Genomic DNA, 24,045 nt, shown 5'->3' with positions numbered 1-24,045 from the left:
GGAAATTCAAACCCCTCATTTGCTGTAGAGGACTGGATTTACACATGTAGTATTCCCAGAGTAGAAAATTATTAGGAAATTATTTTTATGGATCAAGTGCAAAGTGAAATCTGAAACCTGAAACTACAACACATACCTCACTGTGTATGTATGGACAGTTAAGCAACAACGGATTTTAAAGAAGCCTTTAGGTTCTTGATGCTGTTCTGGAAAGCCATGGGTTTTTACAGAACTCAGTTAAATTGACACTAGAAAAGGTTATGCAAAAGACTTGCTCTTTGAGCTGTACCAAGGCTGGTACAGCCCTCAAAGTATTCCCTGTTACTGTTCTTCCATGTGGGTGGCAATGAAGCCACAACATATTGTTCAAGACCTATCAAAAGAGGCCACAGGGACTTGGGACAAGTGGTGAGGGAATATGGAGCACGTTATTTTCTCTTCTCTCCTCTCTGTGGGCAGCAAGGTTGGAAGAAACAGATGAACACAGTCTATTAATACGTGGATCTGTGGCTGGTGGGGGTTGCAGCTCTGGTGGATAAGGGAAGAGGAACTGGATTGAATGGAATTCCTCAGGAGTTGGTACTGGGACTAGTGATCTTTGACATCTTTGTTGGTGACATGGACAGTGGAATTGAGTGCACCCTCAGCAAGCTTGCTGATTACACCAAACTGTGTAGTGTGGTCGGCACATTGGAGGGAAGGGATGCCATTCAGAGGGACCTTCTCAGCTTTACAAGGTCGATCTATGCCAACCTCATGAAGTTCAACAAGGTCAGATGCAAGGTTCTGCACATGGATTGGGATAATCCCAAGCACAGTTACAGTTTGAGTGGGGAATGGATCAAGGGCAGCCCTGAGGAGAGGGACTTTTAGGTATTGGTTTATGAAAAACTCAACACGAACCAGCAATTTGTGTTGCAGCCCAGAAAGCCAACTGTATCATGGGTTGCATGAAAAAAATCATGGTCAGCAGGTAAAGGGAGATGATTCTCCCCCTCTACTCTGCTCTTGTGAGACCCCACCTCGAGTACTGTGTCCAGTTCTGGAGTATCCAACAGAAGAAGGACATAGAGCTGTTGAAATGAGTCCACAAGAGAGTGATGAAGATGATCAGAGAGCTGGAGCATCTCTCCTATATAGACAGGCTCAGACAGTTGGGGTTGTTCAGCCTTGAGAACAGAAGGCTTTGGGAAGACCTTATAGCTGCCTCCCAGTACTTGAAGGGTGCCTATAAGAAAGTGGGGAAGGGAGTTTTTGCAAGGATGTGAAGTGATAAAATGAGAGGGAATGGTTTAAAACTGAAAGAGGGTAGATTTTGAATGAGTATTGGGAAGAAATTTCCTGTGAGGGTGGTGAGTCACAGGAGCAGGTTGACCAAAGAAGCTGTGGATGCCCCATGCCTGGAAGTGTTCAAGGCCAGGTTGGATGGAGCTTTGGGCAACCTGGTCTAGTGGGAGGTGTCCCTGCCCATGGCAGAGGGATTGAAACCAGGTGATCTTTAAAGTCCCTTCAAAATCAAACCACTCTATGATTCTCTGAATTGCTTCATTTTGAAAGCAGAAACACCTAAATTTATGAATCTAGATGGCAACTTTTAAAACCAATACAAAATAAGTAAAAATACTAAGTTTCAAAGAAGTTTTGTGTGAGTCAATAGCAAGTCCCAGTTCATACTGGTTCCTAATTAGGCATTATATAGCCTTTTAGACAAATCTCCTTTATTACTTAGAGGCAATGCTTATTTTCTAGGTAATATACTAATAAATGGCCACCCTACTCCTTTACCCCCAAAAGCTCCTATGTGATGCCAAGTACCCTTCATGGCTCTGTGCACCAGTTGCATTTTCCCCCTAAATAAAATTTTATTTGGCTGTTCAGTATCAAGAGATTGGCAAAACCAGATAGAAACTGATGTTAAACAGGAAATATTCCTTTACGGTCTAATGCAGACATACTAGAAGGTGTCACAGGTCTTTCAAAACTGCTTTTTCACATGGGTCTTGGCACAGGAGAGACTTAAGTTTGGCCTTACAAGCACTGAAAAAGTAATTGCTCCATTAACTCTATTTTAGTTTTTGCCTCCATGAGCACTTATGTTTCTTACTTATTATCTGTTTTGTAATTAGCTGTTCCCATAACAGAGTGTTCTGTACTGAAAACTCCATTAGTACTCTTGCTTTTCAACAGACTTAAGCATTTTTTATTCTGCTGAGTTGCCTTTCTCACTACTTTACTCTCCTTTGCAACATGTTTAATGGCCAATTACCATTTTTGCTTTAATCTTAATTGGAGCACATTTGGAGACATGTGTCATTAAGGCTGCAACAAATAAGGAGATATTTCCTCAGAACTGAATTTCAATTTTCCTCTGCAATTACATGTATTTCATTAAAAAGGTCATACCTATTAGGAACATCTAGACTAAATACATACAATGTTTTTTTTCTTTAATGAGTCACATAATAATTTGGATCAAAGGATCAACTTCTTTGCACGGTTTATTAAAAACAAGTTACTAAACAGCCTTTTTTTTTTTTTTTTTAATTGAAGCAAACAAAAAGCAACAACAACAACAACAAAGATGTCAGCTCTTACAGTCAGACTGTCTTACAGGACAATCTCTAGGGGCACTTTAATGTTTTCTACCTTCCTGATCTTTCTTTGTGAATAGCAGAATACTGGTTCAGTCCATGGGCCACAGAAATGTTGTTGAAGTAATTTGGTTCACCTTTTCCTTAAATGCCAGTTTAGAAAACGGGGAAAATTTGCAGTTCTGGTGTGGGATTGCATGATCAGTTCTTAGTATTCAGTCCCAAGTAAGAATAAAGCCACCCTTTAGAACCTACATTATTTTCTCATAAAAATGAGCAGGCCCAGAAATTGTAGTGGTATTGTTCTCCTTCTGCATGTCAGAAATGCTGAAAAGCAGCACGTCTTATACAAAGACAACCCCACTTTGCTACACTCACAGTGAGGACCGATGTCTAATTGTTACAACTAACTTCATTGCTGTGGCTATATATTACATACATAAAACTGTTGGCTTTCCAAAGCTGTGAACAGTAAAATAGCCTATTTTATAGTTAGGTATCCATCTGCTAGAAGCATATTAGAATATACTTCAAAGGTTTTACAAAACACCAACACCAGTGCACCAAATTTGGATGAAATGGCTAATGATTAGGGTGAAGCACCTAGAAGTACCTTGAAAGTAGGTATGTAATATTAGAAAAACTCAAAGTGTAAAAAAGATTCATCTGCTATGTAGAGGGCAGATATTGCTAAGAATCAGTAAAACAGTGTTTGTCAGTGGAGTATCTGAGGGACTCTTCTACTAAGCTGTCTTTGAGCAACTGAAATTCAGGTATTCTTCCTTGTCCCTTTATACAACTGAGCAAGAGCCAGATAAAATCTGTGAACTCTTGTGCTCCTCCAGATATAAGAAATATAAAGACTTACAACTAAGGAAAGCAAATAGAACTGTAGCAATCCAAAAAAGCAGTTCTGATTTTGCTGTCATGGATGGAAGAATACAATGGGTATGTTTTAGCCTCATACTAAAATAAATACCCTAAGACAAAAAAGTATAATCCACTAAATTATAAAAGAAACCTGAAGAGACTGAAAAATATGGCAGATGTGAGGTTTAGAAAAATATTTTTTACTCCTTAACATAAAAGAATGAGGAGTCTTTCTCTCTTTACTGAAAATTACAGAACGTGCTGGTTTCAAAATAACACAATTATCAATTTCTGCTTCCTGTAAGTCTTTGTAAATAAATTCTTTGAGGTCTGCACTTAACATGCTTTCACATGGAAGATGCATCATGGATATAAATACAGATAAAATATTGATATACATTTTATATATATATATGAAAAATAACAGTAGGGACTATAAAATTTACTAATTACACTGTTCTTGAGTTGTGCATGAATTTTTAACAGAACAAGGTAGTTTTTCCTGATAGAAACATGGGAGCCTTCATTCTACCTTCCATAAAAAACCTTTAATGAGATAGTCTCCCAATGTGTTTCTTGTACCTCATGCTCTACCACTTAATATCAATTCTGTAATAACTGTGATTCTATTATAGAAAGGCCACAATTGTAGAATCAATATCATAATTGAAAAGTTATTGCAACTCCCCAGCTAGAATACTAAAATGGAATCCATTTTGCAAGAGAGTTGAGACCTGCTTAACTCTGTAATAGATATATTACTACAAAAAAAACCAACCAACCAACTAACCAAAAAAAAAAACCAAAAAACCAAAAAACCAAAAAAACAAAAAAAAACCCCTAACCTATCAGTGATAGTGTATTGGCCAGAACCATAGCTGAATATACTTCTGAGCTGTTTGTCTCCTAGTATTAAAATCTTTAATTTGTCTTGCAGCCAAATCAAGTTAATCTTTCTTCTTCCTCCCCAGTAGCTATCTTAGCATTGGGGAATAAAACAGAAAAACCAGCTAATTCCCTTTCTTTGTTTCTGAACAATTTCAGAGTGTCCTCTGATAAAAGATGTCCAATAAATGTGTCACTTTTAACTTAGATATGATAGAAAATGGGTGGAAGAGACAGACATTTCTAAAATAGTAGCTAGCATATTTGCAAGTAATAATTCATCAGAACGAAGCAGAAACAACTATACCAAAAATCTACTTAGGTTAAATCTAGTATGAAAAGAACATTATACTGCTGTGTGTGGAGGTGGCATCATGGTAAATAGCATTTCAGCATTGAAGTGGGAGGTGTAATAGTAATCAGTAATACTACCCAAGTGAGTGACAGAGCACCTGTATTCAGGATATCTAAAAGTTTGCAGCACATGAAAATGAGAAGTAGCTCTGCTTTCTCTTGAAAGAAGTGAAATTGAAAGACAGAAAAAAAAAAGACAGGGAAATCAGGAAGAAAGACAAATGTATGCAAAGAAGTTTTAATTGCTAAAATCAATTTTTAGCTTGATCTGAGTCTGAATGCACCTGAATGCCCAAATCATGCTCTGAATTCTTTAATTCTATATTCCACATAGTAGAGGTCTGCTGTACACATCCTGATCAACTGATACATTATATGTTCCTAATTGTGGTGCATTCTCTTCAGGGCAGATGTTGTGATGGGACAACCAAAGCATTACAATGTATTATAGAAATACAACTTCAGATTGCTTTCCAAGTAAATTACTGCATTCACAATATAGCTTTATGCTTTTCCTCCAACATTAACAGGAACTCATGAAAAATTGGTGAAAATATTCCTAAAATAAAATAGATATTCCTTCTACTTCCTCAATAAAGCAATTCTGTTATGTCTAATTACTGCACACAAAGGTACTATTTACAGTAAACTGAATATTTCCACACAATTAGAAAACATAGTTTAACTACCCATTATACTGGCTTACTGTGAATCTGTTAAAGACTACATTTACAACAGTTAAATAAACAGATGGCGTGAGACTGAAGTAGAGTCTTCATATGAAGCCAATTCTGTTTTTATTTATACCATCATAAATCTAGGCAACATCTGTATAAGAATTTGATCTTGAAAGGTGCCAAGTAAACTTGTAAAGAAGTAAGCAATCTCAAAAAATCTTTCATTTCAACAAGAATCCTTTGGATTGTAGACATCCTGAAGTAAGAATATTATGTTTTCAGAGGATCTCAGTTACCACCTATGAATCTTGGCAGAAGGGTTTAACTTTTCCATTGAGAGTATTAGACACTGCTAGCTTCTTGAAGGATGACTACAGAAACATTGACTTTCTGAAATTCTAATCACTCACTTAAACATCTAAATGAATACCAAAGTCTTCTGAAAATCTGTCTCCTTGTGAAAAAGTACTTGAGACCAATATTTTTAACTATGTACTGAAAATGATTTCACATCTTTCTGAGCAGGGGCAATTCTGGTACTGCAGCACTCATTAAGTTGTTATTATATTAGATTTTATTCAGCCAAACATAAATAAAAATGACAAAATAAATTTTGACCACTAACTAAAATAATAAAAAGAAACATTAGAGCTCACTATTTTCTCATGAATGATGAATTTAATGCTATTCTCTGAAGGGGAAAAGCCCTGCTGTCTTAACACACCAAGAAAATTGCCTTTTAATGATTATTCTGGAATCCTAACTATGTATCATTATATTGAACTGCTGGAGGAAAAATATGTGTATATTTAATTTATAAACCAACAAGCACCTTCAATTGAGATTATAATTTGAATGAGACTTGCTCAAGAACACAGCACAATTTGTTATTTTAAATTATTCTAGCAGTGACTATTCAAAATTAAAACCCCAAAATTTATATGAAAAAAAGGTCACAATAAAGCTTCCATTTCAAGTGTGTTTCCTTTAAAAGCACCAACAGAAATAATCACTCACAATTTATGGATTCCAAGATAACTATGAATAATTTTCTGAGAATGAATGAGTAACGAATGAGTATTCTAGAGAATGCCACAACCATTAGAAAAAAAAAAAAAAAAAAGTGTGGAAAGGAGACGATTTTTGTGATGGCAACCTAATAGGCAGTATAATCTCTCATTTTCTAAATAACCTTATTTTGTTAACAAACTAATTTTAAAGTATCTATTTTGATTAATAAGTAAACACATAAACACTGCTGGTAGGTGTTAAAACAAAGTTTACTTCACTTTACTTGCAGCCTAAGGCATAATTGTCTGGTCAGTTTAAAAGTCTTGCCTGAGAAAATGAAAGACCAGTAATGCTGTAGGAAGAGTGAAATGAGTTGAGACAATTGACAAATGCTTTCTAAAGTTAATTATGTTTGCTTTCCCCTCTCCCTTGGTGTTCATTACCTTTAAAAGGAGCTACACACTGGCAGAAGTAATTACCAGGTTGGTCAATGCAGGTGGCTCCATTCTTGCAGGGAAATGAAGCACACTCATCTATATCTGTTTCACATTTTGCACCTTTAAAAAGACAAAAACTTTTAACATTTAGTAAGACAATCAGGTGCCAATTTCTAATTCATTTGCACCACAAGAATCTCAAGCAACTGGTAAGATGAAACTAACATAAATCAGCCAAATGAAGAGCCACACATACTAATGTCAACATCCATTTAATTCTTATCACCACAAATACATAACAACTTGTTTCATTGTTGCTAAGTGGTAACTAATCTTCCCTGTGTGTGGAAGCTCTGAAGGCCTTTTTAAATGCAGACTAATTTATCTTGTGCTATTTAGTTTACAGATGGAGTCAGTGTTCCAGTTTATTGGAATGCAAATGAAACATTAGACAAGGGCAGATAAAGAGAAATGAGAAGGAAACACAAGCAAATTAGTCAATGATGTCTTAATGGATACTTCGTGGACTACCTCCCTGTGGAAAACAAGTTTTGCTATGAATACAACTCACCAGTAAAGCCAGGCAGGCAGAGGCATTCATAGCCACCTATGAGGTCTGCACATGTTGCATTATGAAGACATGGAGAAGAGTGACATTCATTTATATTTGCTTCACAAGTTGTGCCTATAAATATACAATCAGTCAAAGAAGAGAGAAGTTACTGCATAAATATCCCAACAAAAAATCTTTCACAGACAAGTTTTTGCTCTGATTCTATTATATTAAACTTTCCAACAGTTTAAAAAAACAGAAAACAGATTATGCTATTTGCACAATTTCACTGAATCCCACTGATCCATTCCCAACAGCTGAGCCACAAGCTATGAGAAAACACTAAGTTCCATGCTGTCATGAAAACAAAGCACAGAACTTTAGTTAGGATTTATTCATGTAGAATTTATAGTTCTATGGATTTTTTAATACCTTGAAATCCATCCTGACAGACACAAGTGAAGGCATTCAGCTGATCAACACAAGTAGCTCCATTGTGACAAGGGTCACTAAGACACTCATCCACCTCAATCTCACAGTTATTACCTGGAAACAAGTGAAGGATTCACTTCATTAGGGATGTGTCACTGGTAGGTTTTCAGTGCAAGCAGCAGTAACAAAATGAAATAACTGAGGCTGAGTACAGGCAACTTTTACCCATGAGCCATGTATTACCTTTGTGGAATTCATTTCTTGCTAAATAAAGGCAAAAATGAAATGTATATGTAATACATGATGTTCAACACAATTTATAGATTAGTTAATAGGTGCACTCCAAAATATGCATATTTCAATATTTTAAGACCTGTAAAGTCTTTAGTTTTCCTGAAACATCACAAAAGTGTAAGTATGGTTTCTAAAACCATATTAAAATCATATATTTCTAAATCATATTAATATCATATATTTCTAAAATCATGTATTAAAACATCACAGGTTTTTTCTATAGTATTCTTTTTCACTTTTTTATCTAAATGGATGCCTACATTAGGATACAGAGCAATAATTTAAGAGGTATGGAGTCTACTCCAGGTCTGAATTCCTCTGGTTGCCTTTCTCCTCCTTAACTACCAAGAGAGACTCCAGAATCATCTTATTCCTCCTTTGGGAGCACTATCAAAGTCCCTGCAGTAAGGCAGGATGGATCTGGGCTGCAGATCTCACCTGACACTCATGGAATTCCAGCTGTGTTTGATTAGTTCATCATCCAGGTGATTGAAAAGATCTGAATCTGTATCTAGAAATGTTTTGTTGGTTATTTTTAAAAAAGCAATTCGGAATTAAAAATTACAGGATGCTGACATAAAGTTAATTTAAATCTACTCAGACTGCACTAATGAGAGTGACCTGCAGGGTGGTGTTTGAGAATGAGTAGTTAGGCCTGCCCAGGATCTTGGATGTACCTTTGCCGGTCGAAGCCCTTGTTACTGCAGCCTCATCATTACAAGAAGCCCAAAGCAGGAAAAAATAAGTCCAATGTACATATGGCTGGGATTTACAATCATATCAGTGTAAGATAGACATAATCTAAAAGAGTGTAAAGTAAGAGTGGAAATAATTGCTTGTAGGCAGTATTTTTTACAGTTGAATACTTCTAAACAGCCACGTCTTTTGTGTAGAAGAAGACAAAAGTTGCTTTCACCTCAGTCAGAGGTGATAAGTTATATCACATTTGAAAAAACATTTCTGAGTTTTAAAACTGACTTAGATATGTTGAACAACACTCCTTCAAACCCACCTATAAAACCAGGTGCACAGAAACAGAGATAGCCACCCAATATGTCTTTACATATGCTGGAGGCTCCACAGGGTTGTGACAGGCAAGCAGCAACATTTGCTTCACAAAACTGCCCAGTAAAACCTGATGAAAAATAGAGTAACAGAATACATGAAAGCCTTGTTATCACATTTAATCTGAGGTAATAGACAAATGAGAGATCATTTTGCTAAGTACTTTTGTGTTCTTCACTTATATTTCAAAATTTTATTTAGGATAGAATAAAATATTCCATTTTCTTTGAAACTTTCAGGTTCATATGCAAAGCAATTGTAAATGGAAGAAAAGAACTGTTTAATAAAATCATACTTGCAACAGTAATAAAAACCAAGATATAATAGGTCTTCAAGAGAATTTGATAGAATGTCAATTTGTTCAAGTGGTGTTATGCAGATCTTCGTATTTGTATTGAAATATCAGCCAACACACTACTGATAAAAGGCTTCTCATTTTTAGTAGAAAACTAAAGAAAACATCCAATTTTTTCAGGCCAAAAAAAAGAGAAAATTGTCTTAATGCATTCTGCTATAAAGTAGATATTACAAGATATGACAGGTTTGGCAGCTTATTGGTATTGATTTTTTGAATCAGTTAACTTAAAGTTAGCAAGAAACTTAATGTTGTGGAACACTGAGTATCCATGTTTCTTGTTGAGGGCTACATGTGCACAATTTTTTAAAGAAATTCAAAGATAAAATATGAAACTACATTTTGTACTTAAAATATATTAGCTAAGGTTTTATAGTTTCTGAAGCCATCATCCAGCATGAAAATCACAAGGTTCATTGTTGGCAATGCCTTTATTTTGGTACATTCACAATAAATAGTTGCAAGTAAAGATACTGTTTCACTGAAAAACAGTAGTTTTCAAACCTAATGAAAATTTTAATTAATTTAATAAGGCAATTTAAAAAGTCAATTATTGGGTTGTTGAGCAGGGATCCAAGTGCTAAACATAAAAGTAATTTCAAAATTTAGACGTTTTTCTTGTAACATTTATAATAAATATATCTTTTAAATATATATATGTATATATATGCTTTTAAAAAGAAAAGTATTGTTTACTGTTCTCCTACTAACTGAGCACTTTAAAATTTTCTAAAGATTTTTTAGATTCTTGCAAAGATAATATTCCAGCAAAGATCAAAAGAGACTGGACCAATTTATTATAGTTTAACAACTACGGCATGAAAAGCCACTAAAGACTTAAACCAGAGTTTTGGTTCAGAGAGCTAAATATGATTAATTTCAATGTCTTACAAACTTGGATTCCAGCTGAAAAGCTGAACTTTGTATTTCATTTTAGAAAAGATTTATAAATGCATGCCAGGCTTCAGTAGCATAGGTACTGTGTGAACAGATTCTAATATACCAATGAGTTGCTGCATATCTGACCTTACGTTCATCAGTGTTTTACACAAGAAGGAAGAATCTTTGATCGAAGATGTTCAAAGAAATCTGAATTACTACAGTGTACTGTTTGGCTTTAAAAACTAAATAGAAACCTTTTTAAAAGGCATTTATTAAGTGCAGATCCATAATAATAAATTATTACAAAATTTTAAAAGTTCACTCCTGCTTGGGCCCATTTTAAACACAGTCTTCAAATTACAGGAAATGTAAATGATGTCCTTAAGGCACAATTGATCTGGAAGCTTTTTTAGTTTTTGAACAGCTGGTTAGATCAGATAAGACAGCAATTTCTGACCATCAGGGTAAACTTCTGAAACATACTGTGCTTAAGAAATCCTGGCTTGTATAACAACCCTTTGAGGCATAAACACAAGACAATGCATATTAAAACTGCCCTATAACACATGCAGTCACTTTGGCTCCTAAATCAGTAGATGCAGAAAGGTGTCTTCAAGCTATGTTTTTATTTCATCCCAAAACACCAGCTGTGCAATATTCTCACACAGCATAAGTTTTCCTCCCTGTTGATTGCTATTACAAATTCAAACACCTTTCTCATTTTTGCTTTTGTAAATATCTGTTAACATTTGCCAGCTGAAGTACTACATAAAACTAATATAAAAAATTACGAAAAAGTAAAATAGAATTTTTATAATTTTTATATAATTTTTACATTTATATGTATATAAATGTTACATGTGGTTTTGTGGCTGTGGTCCAAGTGGACGTACTGAATATAGAAAATCCAACATGATTTTTTGGTTTGAGAATATAAGAATAAATACTCATAATAACTTTATAGACTGGAAATGAAAATCTCACTAACCTATGTATGCTGGGGTTTTTTGTGTGTGTTTTGAATGAATTATCAAAGTGCTGTAGCATGGAAAAATATGTTTGAAGCTATTATACTAAGCTGAAGAACAAAAGGTGATTATTTCAGGGCACAATTTTAATAATAAACATCTGGTTTTGTTTAAAGTTTGTCATCAAAACAGACTCAGCAGCAGTACTTAAGAACATATTAGTACCTATAAAAATAAATGGTCAGATTATTCTTCTGCTACAGACACTCAAAAGGTAATCCATGAATTTAGATAATGGAAATTTAGCAGCAGGGTCTATTTTTTATCCAGAAATGTTGCATTTACACACTTCAGACATTTCTTTCTGGCAAAGCCAAATGCCTCATGACAAAAGTGATTTTTAATAGTCAGACTGCAACACACAAACTCTCCAGGGAGGTCATTGCCCTGTGATCCATTCTGACATACTCCAGCCACACAGTGATTTATGGCGATTATTCTACATGCCTCCTTATATTCTGGATGGCAGGTACATCTCAAGGTGTTAACTGGAACTTCACATTAAGGTTTATTGTCAGGGCCAGCAGGATTTGATGTGCATGCATTCACTCTTATTGAACAAATACTTCTTCGGGGGAAAAAGCTGTTTCTTGCTGAAATTACAGCTGGAAATAACTCAAAAACAGACTGAAAGGAACAAATTTCAGAATTTAATATATTCATTTAAAACCTGTACAATATTTTAATTTTCTAAGATTATTTCATATTAATGGTTGCTAATGTCCCCTAATTTACAAGGGGTGTACTGGTAATAATAACATATAAGCCATTTTATTAATTTTGTTTCTAGACAGAGTAATTTCTTTTGGTTTTGTTATTCAACACCTTCTTTTACTTTAGTCCTCTAAGATTTAAAATATAAAAGTGGTACATGCTACAGAAACTATACTAAAGGTACAGGTTTGTCATGGCTTAGGCCCAGCCAGTAACAACCATGCCTCTGCTCACTCTGCCACTCTCCACTGGAGGATAAGGGGGGAGAAAATCCACCTAAAGATTCTTTAATCAAGACAAGGAAAAGGAGATTTTCAGTGCCAGTTACAGTCATGGTCAAAACCAGACAGACTTGATTACTGTGTCCAGTTCTGGGCCCCTCAGTTCAGGAAGGAGATTGAGGTGCTGGAGCAGGTCCAGAGAAGAGCAAGGAGGCTGTGAAGGGATCCAGCATAAGTCCTGTGAGGTGAGGCTGAGGGAGCTGGGGGTGTTCAGTCTGGAGAAGAGGAGGCTCAGGGGAGACCTCATCACTCTCTACAACTCCCTGAAAGGAGGGTGTAGCCAGGGGGGAGCTGGTCTCTTCTCCCAGGCAGCTATCAGTAGGACAAGAGGGCATGGACATAAGCTTTGTCAGGGGAGGTTTAGGTTAGATATTAGAAAAAAATATTTAGAGGAAGGGTGATCAGGCATTGGAATGGGCTGCCCAGGGAGGTGGTGGATTCTCTATCCCTGGACATTTTTAAAAAGAGACTGAATGTGGCACTCAGTGCCATGGTCTGGTAACCACAGTAGTAGTGGATGAAGGGTTGGACTTGATCTCAGAGATCCTTTCCAACCCAGGTGATTCTGTGACTTAACTTCAGGAGAATAATAATAAAAAAATGTTTAATCTACCAGTAGAATGAGAAAAAGGACAACACTTTAATACATTCTCCTCACCACTCCCTTCTTCCCAGGCCCAGATCCCTTCACTGCAGCCTCCCCCTCAGGGCACTGGGGAGGAGCAGGGGGCATGTAGGGTCAGTTCCCCACACGATGTTTCTGCTGCTCCTTCCTCCCTGGGAGAGGACTCCTCAGAGCCCTCTCCTGCTCCACCGTGGGGTCCCTCTCATGGCAGAGAGTCCTTCAGGAACCCCTCCAACATGAGTCCCTCCCACAGGTGCAGTCCCTCAGGCACAGACTGCTCCAGCCTGGGCTGCACACAGAGTCATGGCTGCTTCGGGAGCAGTCACCACCCCTGGCATGGGGTCCTCCATGGCTGCAGATCCACATCTGACCTTTGCTGTGATCCTTCACAGGCTGTGGCTCTGCGTCTGCCCATCTGTGACACTTCAGGGGCTACAAATCTACATCTACCCCACCGTGGTCCTTCAGGGACTGTTCTACCGTGATCCTCCATGGGCTGCAGGGTGACAGCTGCCATCTCACCACTGGATGTGGAAAAATCTCTGCTCAGGCACCATCTCCCCCTTTTGCACCTTCTTCCCCAAAGGCCTTGATGTCTTCATCCTGGAATTGCTCTCACCTCCTCTATTCTCCTCTGCAGGTCTTTTAATATTTTAGCTTCGTTTTCCCTTTCTTTAATATGTTACTGTCAGAGGCACATCCAACTTCCATTTCTTCTCTGCCTTAGGCAGAGACAGGGCCAGAATTGGAGCTGGGGGAGCTTCCAGCATCTCACAGAGCCACCCCTGTGCTCCCCCTTGCTCCTATCTTCTCCCCTTCCTCCCCCCCATGTCTGAAACACCAGTGCACTAACCAAAGACAAAATTCTAAAACTATGCAACTAATAATAGGATAGTTCAACAAGATAGAGAAAGGGAAATAAACAGGTCTTTGCATGAAAGTAAGGAGAAAAAAATGTTGCTGTCACCTCAGACAATACAATAGGAAGAGGCTTTGTTGTGGCCACCTGCTCTAATAAATACATCCTCCTCTAATAAATACATGTGATTGTTGTATTTAAGTAACCAGTCATAACTATAAAAGACACAGTGGAAGATGCAATTTTCTCTAATTTATCATATGGGGTGTATAGGGTTTCTGGAACTCAAAGAACAAAACCCACTAATTTTCAGCACAGCCAATTAATGCAAACTTCAGCAACTAGATTAGAATAACAGAATTATTCTCTAAAAGTTTTTAAAACTTCATATTCTAAAACTAGAGTCTGAAAAATGATGCAAATGTGACTTTAAGAAAGTTTTTGATTTAGATTTTTTTGTCACTTAGGTTTAAAGTGAATCTTTCAACAGCTTTAAATCTTATGCAAAGTTTTCTCAACTAAGTAGTAAGTGAGAAAAATAAATCTCCTAGGTCAAAAGTCAGTTTTTATCCCATCATGTCAGCCTTTTCTGATGAAAAAACATTTCATTATGTATTGCTCAAAAACCTTAACTGGCTGCTGAAAAGTCATCATTACATATCACTGAATTTTAAATGACTTTCTGAAAAGAAGACTGAAGACTATTTTTTCAATAAAAAGTTGTATACATAATTTAAGATTAATTTAGTCAGGAGAGAAATCTTAAATAGCAGTCCACCTTCCTCTTACTGCTCACTCACTTTGGAAACAACAAATTCATGTATATTTTAAAATATTCTTGACACTACAGAAGTTCTGCCTCAGTCATATTAGGACAGTGATGGTAGACTGATGTACCTTTCACAGACAACAAAAAGAGATTTAATCTAGATTACAGATAATATAATTTCTACAAAATGTATTTTTGACCAAATAAAGTTTGACTGGCCTAGGTAATTTCTGATTCAGATAGCTCCAAGTTAACAGACCTAACAGGTAGACCTTACTAAACCAGGAGGATACAATGTATGATCCTTAAGCCACATGCCTTTCCTATCCTTTTCTAGGCTTTTCCTAAGCAATTACTGTCATCCAATTTGTACTGGTCATAGCCATGCTAGGACAGAAATTCTTGGTACAGATGCAGTAATTTCCCTTCACTGATAGATCTGTAGGTGCTGCACAAGCCCAGAGATTCTTTTCTACCTACAACTGCTTCAGTTATGCTCCTGTACAGGAGATGCAAAAGTTCTTGTTATTTCCAATTCATAAATTCAGTCCCTTGTGGAATGAGGTGGCAATTACAGGTAAGTACCTAAAAGTAAATTGTCTGGCATATTTAAAAATTAACAAATTGACAGATTAAACTGAGTTCTATAACGTTATCAAGCTTTTTTCTAGCAGTTTGATCACCACTTATAGCACACAAGTGCTTTTCTGATAAAAATCTTCATTCACCACCTTTACAGATAGAAATTACTTGTTTTCTATTTTTCTTGATCAAAATCTGAGTATCTACAACTCCATACAAAGACATGGAGCTATCAATATCAATAGGCATTAGGAGATGGGTAATATAGTTGGCAATACACGTTTCAGTCACGTCATGTAGTGACTGTACATCAGGTATACATCTTAACATGTTTTAAAGTACTGTGTTCAGCTAGGTTCAGTTTACTATTTTTAATCACAGAATCGTAGCATGTCAGGTTGGAATGGACCTCAAGGATCATCTGGTTCAACCCTTCTAATATTATTGTTTATGTGTCATCACCCCAATCAAACTGAGATTTAAGTCTTTCTGTAGTGGGGGAATCCACCACTTCCCCTGGGAGACCATTCTACTGTCTGACTGTCCTCATATTGAAAAATTTTCCTCTTGTATTCAAATGGAACCACACCAGAAGCAACTTGTGCCTATTGCCCCTTGTCTTGTCCACATAACTCCTTGTAAATAGGGAGTCTCCATCTTCTTTGTAAATGCCCATTAAGTACTGAAACATTGTAATAGGGTCTCCCCTAAGCCTCTTCTCAAGGCTAACCAGACCCAGTTTTGTCAGCCTCATTTAACTGACTGATTAACAATAAGCAGAATTCCTGACCAAAATATCTTAGCATGGAGATTTCTTTTTCCACAATAACAGTACACAGCTGAATCTCATTTAGCTTTAATTCTCTGGATATGGATTTTTGTTTTTTGGTTTTTGTTTTTTTTTTTAAATCAGTACCTGGTCATTCCCAATTTACATGTATTTGTTTTATGTCTACCAAAGAGGACTCCTCTTTGATCAACTAAACTTTCATTCTTTTCCAGACCATTATCAGAGTTCTTGCCTTTGTCTCTTCCATATTCGTGCCAAGTTCAGTCACAATATTCCCAATTCCATTATCCAGGTCACTGATGAAGAACACTAATGAAGAATATTAGTGGACCCAAAACACTTCAAGTGAAATTCTTTTCCACACTGAATCACTACTGTTTTTTCCAGTGAGTTAAATCTCATTTAGTGGTAGTTTCACTAAGCACAATATATCAGCTACTTCTTCCCTACCCAGAAGTTTTATTACCACTTGAGAACAGAAATTGCAATGCTTTTACACATTTTGCTCTTGAGAAATCCACGTTACCTAGTGACTGATTGCCATCTTTTTGTAGGCTTCAGATTCTTATAAATAGTTCATCTTTATATTTTCTCTAGTATTTTTTCAAGAATTCAAGTTCAACCTGACAGTTCCATACTTCACCTCTGTTCTTTTCTACCTTTCTGTTATTTGACCTATCCACAAGCTCTGAAATTGCTCTGAATCATTTCTATATACCACAGCTGAAGTTTTGGCCAAATAAAAAGTACTCATTTTAATCTAAGTGGTTTTTAGATTATTCTTTTATTTTACGGTAGAAGGTCTTCCTTTCTGACAGTAGTTGACTCTTTCTGCTTAAGGTCAAGCAGAAAGGATGTTGAGAACTTCCTGGCATCCTGTATCAACAACTTTCTCTCTTTGTTAGGAAGCAGACTGACACTTTCCTCTCTTTTTCTAGCCTAAAAAACTACCCAAATACATTTAGAGGTTTTTTGTTTGTTTGTTTTCATCTGTTTTTTTGTTTTTTAATAACAGTATCTTTTTTTAAATATAGAGCAAAATAGCAGAAGCTACTTATCTAGAAAATTCTTTTAAAATGAGAGAATTCTTAAACTCTGCTACTAGTGATCTTCAAATTTCTCTGTAAGCTCTCTGACCTTTCATCACTTTCTTCATTCTTTCTCTGTCAAGACTTTGTTTCTTCCAGTGAGGGCTAATGAGTGTATCACTTCTCTCTTTGCAGCCTTACTTGAATGACCAGTTCTATTGCTTTGGACAAGATGGACCTTAAGCCATAGATTTTAATGAGAAGATGTATGAGTAATATTGTTCTACAGTGTTTTACTTTGTACAAAAACCCTCAAATGTAGGAAAAAGCAAAATGCATCTTGCAGTACTGAAGGAACATTTTTGTTCAACATTTTGAATTAGAGAAAAAGTAAGAAGTAAGAATAGAGGCATCCTCTACACATCTTACAGAACTATACTAGAAGACTTACAGCTTTTACAAAAGACTTTTGATTACTGTACCACAGCAGGCAAATTGAGATTCTCAATTATTTACACTAAGAAATGGTACAATACATTTTTTTCTTACTTTGCTTGCTGCATTGAAATAAGACAGACTATCATGTCACCGAATCATGGAATGGTTTGGTTTGAAAGGGACATTAAAAATCATCTAGTTCCAGCCTCCCTACATGGGCAGTGACATAATTTTGTGATACAATGCATTAGTACAGCACCTAATGGTCTTTTACAACTGAAAAATAATATAGCCACAGAAGTAGAAGGGAAAAAGAAAAATCTTATGAAAAAGTAGCAGTTATCTAATTTCATTTTACCAGAAGGACTGCAAAGTTGTCAGTATACATGGCTTCTTTAGGGAGGATGTCAATACACAGAAATTGATGATGAATATCGCAGTCCGTACCTTGTTTCTTGTTACCTATAGGTAATTTATAACACCAACCTATATAATCTGTTCTTGCAATTTAGATGCAAAATCTATGGTGTTTAAAAATTCCTTTATGCACAATGAAAAAACAGTAGTAAGAAACTGCCTAGCAGAAATAGCTTTGATTAGATTAAGACAAATTAAATCAATAGTGCTCCACCAGTGAGAAAACAGAAGCAGTGCCACATTTCATCTTAAAAAAGATAAAAATTAGGAAAATTCTGGCCACCAGTATCTGACAATCTAAAAGGGTAATGAAGACTTGCTCACTATTCTTCTAGTCTCTGAAGGCTTAGTTAGCTTATGTGGCAGAAGTAAAAACTTCCATATACTTGCCTCTGAATGGTGACTAAATAAGCAGCCTTCATGTAATAGTCCATCCATTTTAGGCCTTTTGTTAAAAACTCAGTAATGCTGTGTTTGCTTTTTGTTCTCTGAAATAGGGAACAAAAGTTTCCTTATCTCTAGGGTAGAAATTGAAAAGAAGCTAAAAGCTGTTAAAGATGTAAATTTTGGAGAAATATAAGTAAAATCCTGAAAGCATTATTTTAAAATATTTGTGACCAGCCAATATGCACAAGCAGTCACTTTCTGAAGCCTTAGAAGATGTCAGACTCACAGAATGGTTTGAGTTGGAAGGGACCTTAAAGACCATTTAGTTCCAACACCCCTGCCGCTAGACCAGGTTGCTCAAAGCCCCATCCAACCTGGCCTTGAACACTTCCAGGAAGGGTGCAGCCACAACTTCCCTGGGCAACCTGATCCCATGTCTTTATCACCCTCACAGTAAAATTATTCTAATATCTAATCTAAATCTATACTCTGTGTTTGAAACCCTTACCCCTTGTCCTGTTGCTGCATACCCTTGTAGGGGTCCCTCCCAAGTTTTCCTGTTGGCCCCTTCAGGCTTTGAAAGGCAACTATAAGGTCTCCCTGGAACCATCTCTTTTCCAAGTTTAACAACCACAACTCTCAGCTGGTCTTTATAGGGAAGGTTCTCCATCCAGTTTTGTTTGCTCTAAACATTAAATTCAGAAATTAAAATCTTGCTGTGCTTCTGGAAACAATATAAACAGAAAAAATGTTGGATAGGAAATAAATAAATATATAGAAAAAAATGTTAAACCCTCTTACCATGCAGTTTTGAAATCAAAGCAGGAAAACAATCATTACAGATTCTATGATTAGTGTGATTGTGCAGAAACAATGTTAAGGACTGAGTGACTTCCTGAATATTTCCCATCTGTAATCTTGATTATTTACTTTATTTTTTCAGTCATAGCTTGTAATGTTTTTCCAAAGGCTTTTTTTTTTCCTGGAGTGAAAACTTTCATGTATAAGCTTTTACTTCATAAGAAGGGATGCCAGAAAGGTTTGAAAGAAAGTACAGTCTTATTTCATGGTACAGTAAACTTTAATAATAATGATTCTCTCAAAAAAGAAGAATTTGATTTACAATTTTTCTATGTGTGAGTTTACTCTTAATCAGAAGTGCTGTTCTTTTGATTCAATGTATTAAGCTGAACAAAAATTGATTCCAGGTTGAATCTATCAATCCAAGCATCTCAAATGATGGAATTCTCTGCTTCAAAATCAGTCTCCCTTGGGAATCATGATAATCATACAGTAATCCCACTGAAAAAAAAAGAATTATTTTTATGTATTCAGTTAAGTGTAGCAGGGATAATATATCACTGAGGCATGAACAGAGGTGGGAAAGAGGCTGTGTAGTGGATGTAGTATTTTGTAAAATATGGAAATGAGAAACATACTGTAAGACCCTAAAAAACACCTGTCTGGTCAGTTCAGTTGTGCATCTAGCCCAGAACTCAAAGCAGCAAAAGGAGAGGCTATTTAGGGATAGCATAGAAGCCTAACCACAGTCTGTTCCCTCTGAAATCTCCAAGCATTCAGGGGTATTAAAGCCAAAGGATCCTCTAGTATCCACTTACAGCCATTTGGTTATGAATTTGTCTCAACCCTTACCAAACCTTTTAATGAGAATTGTCTATGTCACATTTAGAACAAATTTAGAAATGCAGTGCCATCTGTTAAAAGATTTTATGTGTTTTAGTCTAAAATGCCACTAGGTGGTTAAGGTACCTTCTTTCTTCTTGAGGACAGCCTTCAGTGAATCACAATTCTGCTTTGAACTTAGCCCCCTCTTTCACAATTTTCCTTCTGAGTTTCCTCTTTCCTTTGTGCCTTTCTTCTATAAATTTAAAAGGTCCTTGCTTTTTCATATAGCAGTTTCTCCATTCCACTGATCACTTTTGTTGGCTTTCTGAATACATTCTACAATTCATCTTCTAGAATAGTAATTCCTTAAGCATCAGATTATGGACTTTAAAAAGTGACTCCTCACTTCTTCCTCAAACTGTGCTTCTCTGCTTTACCATCTCAAGGCTTCAAGGTTTCTAGATTACAGACTGCTATTTTAATCAATTTTTCACCACACTGTTATAATTATTTGTTTTAATTTTGTTTTTTACCTTGTTAAAATTCAGCATACATTTGAAGCCATATCCTAGTGAAAGGCTAAATTAAACTGAGGAAAACATGATATTTGAGAAGTTTTAAAATATTCATACCAATTCTGGCTTTGAAAAAGCTTTGCATATAAATAAACACTTTTTTTTTTAACTAAGTAATTAAAAATTTTTTTAACTAATTTTAACTAATTAATTTAACTAATTAACTAATACGGAAAACTTTGAGATGTGGTTGAAACGCTAGCAGTCTTGAAGACTCTGCATGCAGGCATAGGCGGTTAACTGAAATTTAAAGTATTACATCTGTAAGGTACACATAAAATTAGGTAAAGATTCCTTACTTACTTATAGATTCACAAGAGAATTTGTGTTGGAAATGACTTCACAAGGCCATCTAGTCCAATCATCACTGACAGGAAGACCAGCTACATTAAGTAGTTCAGGTGAGTGTCCTGTCAAGATCTGAATATGTCTCCAAGGACAGGGATTCCACAAGCCTTCCAGATTACTTATCCCAATAGTTAGCTGGCTTCATAATGGGGTTTTCTCTGCCTAATCTTCCTTTAGCCTTTTTTCCAGCCCCTCTTTGTACATCAGATCCTCCAAGTCCCTGGACTTCTTCATGACCTTTTACTGGACTTTCTCCTCTATGGCAATGACTTTACTGTGAGATCACAAACATAGACACAGTCCTTCAGATGCAATTTCACTAGTCACAAGTAGAAAAGTAATCACTTTCAGACTTGCTAGCTATGCTCCTCCTACTGCAGCCCAGGATGCTTTTTTGCTTAAAGGACACATGATTGGCTCATGTTCTACTTGCTGAACATCAGGACCCCAGGTCAGGTCACTTCCTGCAAAGCTGCTTTCCAAACAGTTGTCCATCAGGCTATACCGGAGTTTGGAATTATTCTTCCAAAGACAATAGCACTTCCCAAGGACTGACGTTAGGCTGATTTGCCCATAGTTATCTGAATCCTCATTAAGATGGGGTTGCTTTTGCCTTGCTCCAGTCATCAGAAACCTCCCCTAATCACTATGTTTATTCAAATAGACAGCAGCCTCACAATTATGCCAGCCAACACCCTCAGCACCTGTGGATGAATACCTTCAGGTCCCACATGCTTACATATGCCTAATTTGTTTAAGTCCTTCCCTATTATTTTCCTCTGCCATGAATAATGTTTCAGTTCCCCAGGCTCTGCCTCTAGGCAGAGCAATCTAGGAGTCACCAGAGGGTGAATTTATCAGTAAAGAGAGGCAGGGAAGCCACTAACAACCTCTTTCTTTTCCTTACCCTTTGTCACTACATACACAACATCATTCACAAACGGGCCTGTGTTTTCTTCATCCTTCTGCCACACCTGCTCAGCCTCCAGCATGTTGGAATGGACCATTACTGTGTTTCAGAAGGTTGTCCTGGGCTTCTTTGCTCGAGAGTAGAGATCTGGTCAAGCAGACTCCTCAAACAAAATGGTCTCTCCTAAAATTCAGGGCTGCGAGTCTGCTGTTTGTCTCTTCTCATAAGATATGCAACCCAGTCACTGGAGTCAAGGCTGCTTAACAGCCCTCAGTTTTTCTTGTTTGTGAGCAACAAGCAAAGCAGAACATCTCCCATATCATCCGGTTGATCACCTATTTTTTTCTCAACATTTCAGAAGTCTGGTGAGTTGCTTTTGCCTAGCTCTATTAAACCACTGGGAAATACTGCACTTGCTAAAGTTGCACATGAGTATGAGTGGCTGTTGACACTTCTCCAAGATGTTTAAAGAAGGCTTCATTTACTTCCTCTTATTGATCATGTGGTCTATGACAGATGTCCACAACAACATGTGTGTGAGCTTGCCCACTAATCCTTACCTGTAAGTTCTTGACTGGCCCATCATTCATTCCAAAGCAAAGTTCAGTGTCTGAGGCTCTCCTTTGCACAGAGTGAAATCCTTCCTTCTCACACTCTCAGTTTGTCTTTCCTAAGGATCTAGTATCCTTCCACTGCAGCACTCTGTTAATGTTGGCTATCTCATCATGTTTCTCTGAACTACATGAGATAATTGCTGTGCAACTTCACATACACTTATAATTCATCATGTTTTTATCACATATTGTATGCATTTGGGCTACATATCTCTCACTAATATTACTGTTCTTCAGGGAGGGTACTAGAAGCTAAAGATCTGTCTGCAATACCAGCCACACAGCCAAGCTTTCACCTGCTCAAACCTACCTAAGCCTTTGACCTTCATTGAAAAGACTGAGGAGAACACCACATGGCTCCACAAGCTCTTATTTACTTTTCCTAGTGCTCTTTAATTTGTTCCAGGTCTCCCTTGGTAGTACTGTTGGTTTCTATTGGTATGGGCAATCAGTGGTAGAAGTTTGAGTGTGAGATGAACAACAGCATTTTTCCCAAAGGATCTGAAATCCAAGCTTCTGGTGAGCAGTAAAACTTCCAAGAAGTGATGGCAGGTAGGCAGGTGGGTTTCTCCATCCCCTGAAGCAGGAAATATCTCCTGTTACCCATCACTTCTGCATTCTGCAGGCAGTTGGTTCGAGTTCCATTGGTTTCAGTCCCTTCTCTGATAGATATGATTTGTCCTCATCTGTTCTCAGGGCACTGTGCCTGTTCAGTAATTGCAGGTGTGCAGACAAAGAAAGAACATTCCTTCTCTTGCTACAGTTGTAAGTTTCTGGCATCCCTCATCTTGAGAATCTCCATCCACTAATCCTTTAAACATAATCTCTTTCCTTGCATAATGTAGCTCAGACTTTTGCCTGTACAGGGTGTGAGGAAAGTAGCTAAGGAAAAGGAAGTAGCTAAGAGAAGCAAAACCTTCCAGATACTATTCCTCACCAGATGTTGCAGCTTGCTAGATGTTGCTCAAAAAGGAAAATCCCAGAAAATGCTTCCTGCAGTTCATTGGATAAACCTGGAAACTGCTGCAACAACTGGTAAGTCTGTGTTAGCAGCTCTGTTTTCTGTGCTCATAGACCATTTAATACAGAATTATTATAAATAATTTGTCTTCTTTTATTTATAACCCCCCCTTGCTTTCTTTCAAATCCATTACATGCATGCATAACCTCATACCTTCCTAGAATAAATACCATTTACATCATTCATTTTCATCCTGTACTTTGTAGATGTGTTAATTCTTCACAAAGACTCTATCTAACAAGTATTTAAAAATATAAATGAAAATGTATATAGCCTGCGCATTTATATAGGTACTTCTTACAGCATTTTAATAATAGTTCCATGCATATGGTCTCACTTTTAAGTCCTGCAAAGCATATAGATGTTTTTATGCTAATTGTCGTGTTTGTGATTGCACAAAGTGAAGTATTCTTTAAAAAAATTATTACTGATTGAAAAAAGTCTTACTGATTTAAAAAGGAAAACTAACCTACTACATCAATGTATAAGAGTTCAGTCTTAACAAATAGGCCATAGTATTAATAATAATAATAAGAGTTTAAAAAAATACAAAAAAGTAGATATTCTGCATCCTGAAAAGCAATTGGGAACCTCTCAGGTTTTGAAAGAAGTTGTATGTAAATGTAT

At 36.6% G+C, this 24,045-nt stretch overlaps 1 protein-coding gene across 3 annotated transcripts in view; it reads right to left on the bottom strand.

Annotated features, from left to right (window-relative positions):
• The window catches only part of EYS (eyes shut homolog), a 724,585-nt gene that overhangs the window by 501,940 nt on the left and 198,600 nt on the right, over positions 1 to 24,045 (bottom strand). For all 3 annotated transcript variants that reach the window (XR_011725383.1, XM_071741624.1, XM_071741625.1), the window contains exons 15-18: positions 9,117 to 9,239; positions 7,811 to 7,924; positions 7,397 to 7,510; positions 6,832 to 6,945 (exon numbers count right to left, since the gene is read on the bottom strand). Coding sequence is in view for 2 of the 3 variants with exons in the window: in XM_071741624.1 (XP_071597725.1) it covers positions 6,832 to 6,945; positions 7,397 to 7,510; positions 7,811 to 7,924; positions 9,117 to 9,239 (465 nt within the window). In the remaining variant the exon portion in view is untranslated. The remainder of the gene's footprint in view (positions 1 to 6,831; positions 6,946 to 7,396; positions 7,511 to 7,810; positions 7,925 to 9,116; positions 9,240 to 24,045) is intronic.

The sequence above is a fragment of the Heliangelus exortis genome, chromosome 3 (assembly GCF_036169615.1).
Source record: "Heliangelus exortis chromosome 3, bHelExo1.hap1, whole genome shotgun sequence".
NCBI classification, from domain to species: domain Eukaryota; kingdom Metazoa; phylum Chordata; class Aves; order Apodiformes; family Trochilidae; genus Heliangelus; species Heliangelus exortis.
The sequence above is the reverse complement of the archived record's forward strand: the minus strand, read 5'-3'. Positions and strand labels throughout refer to the sequence as shown.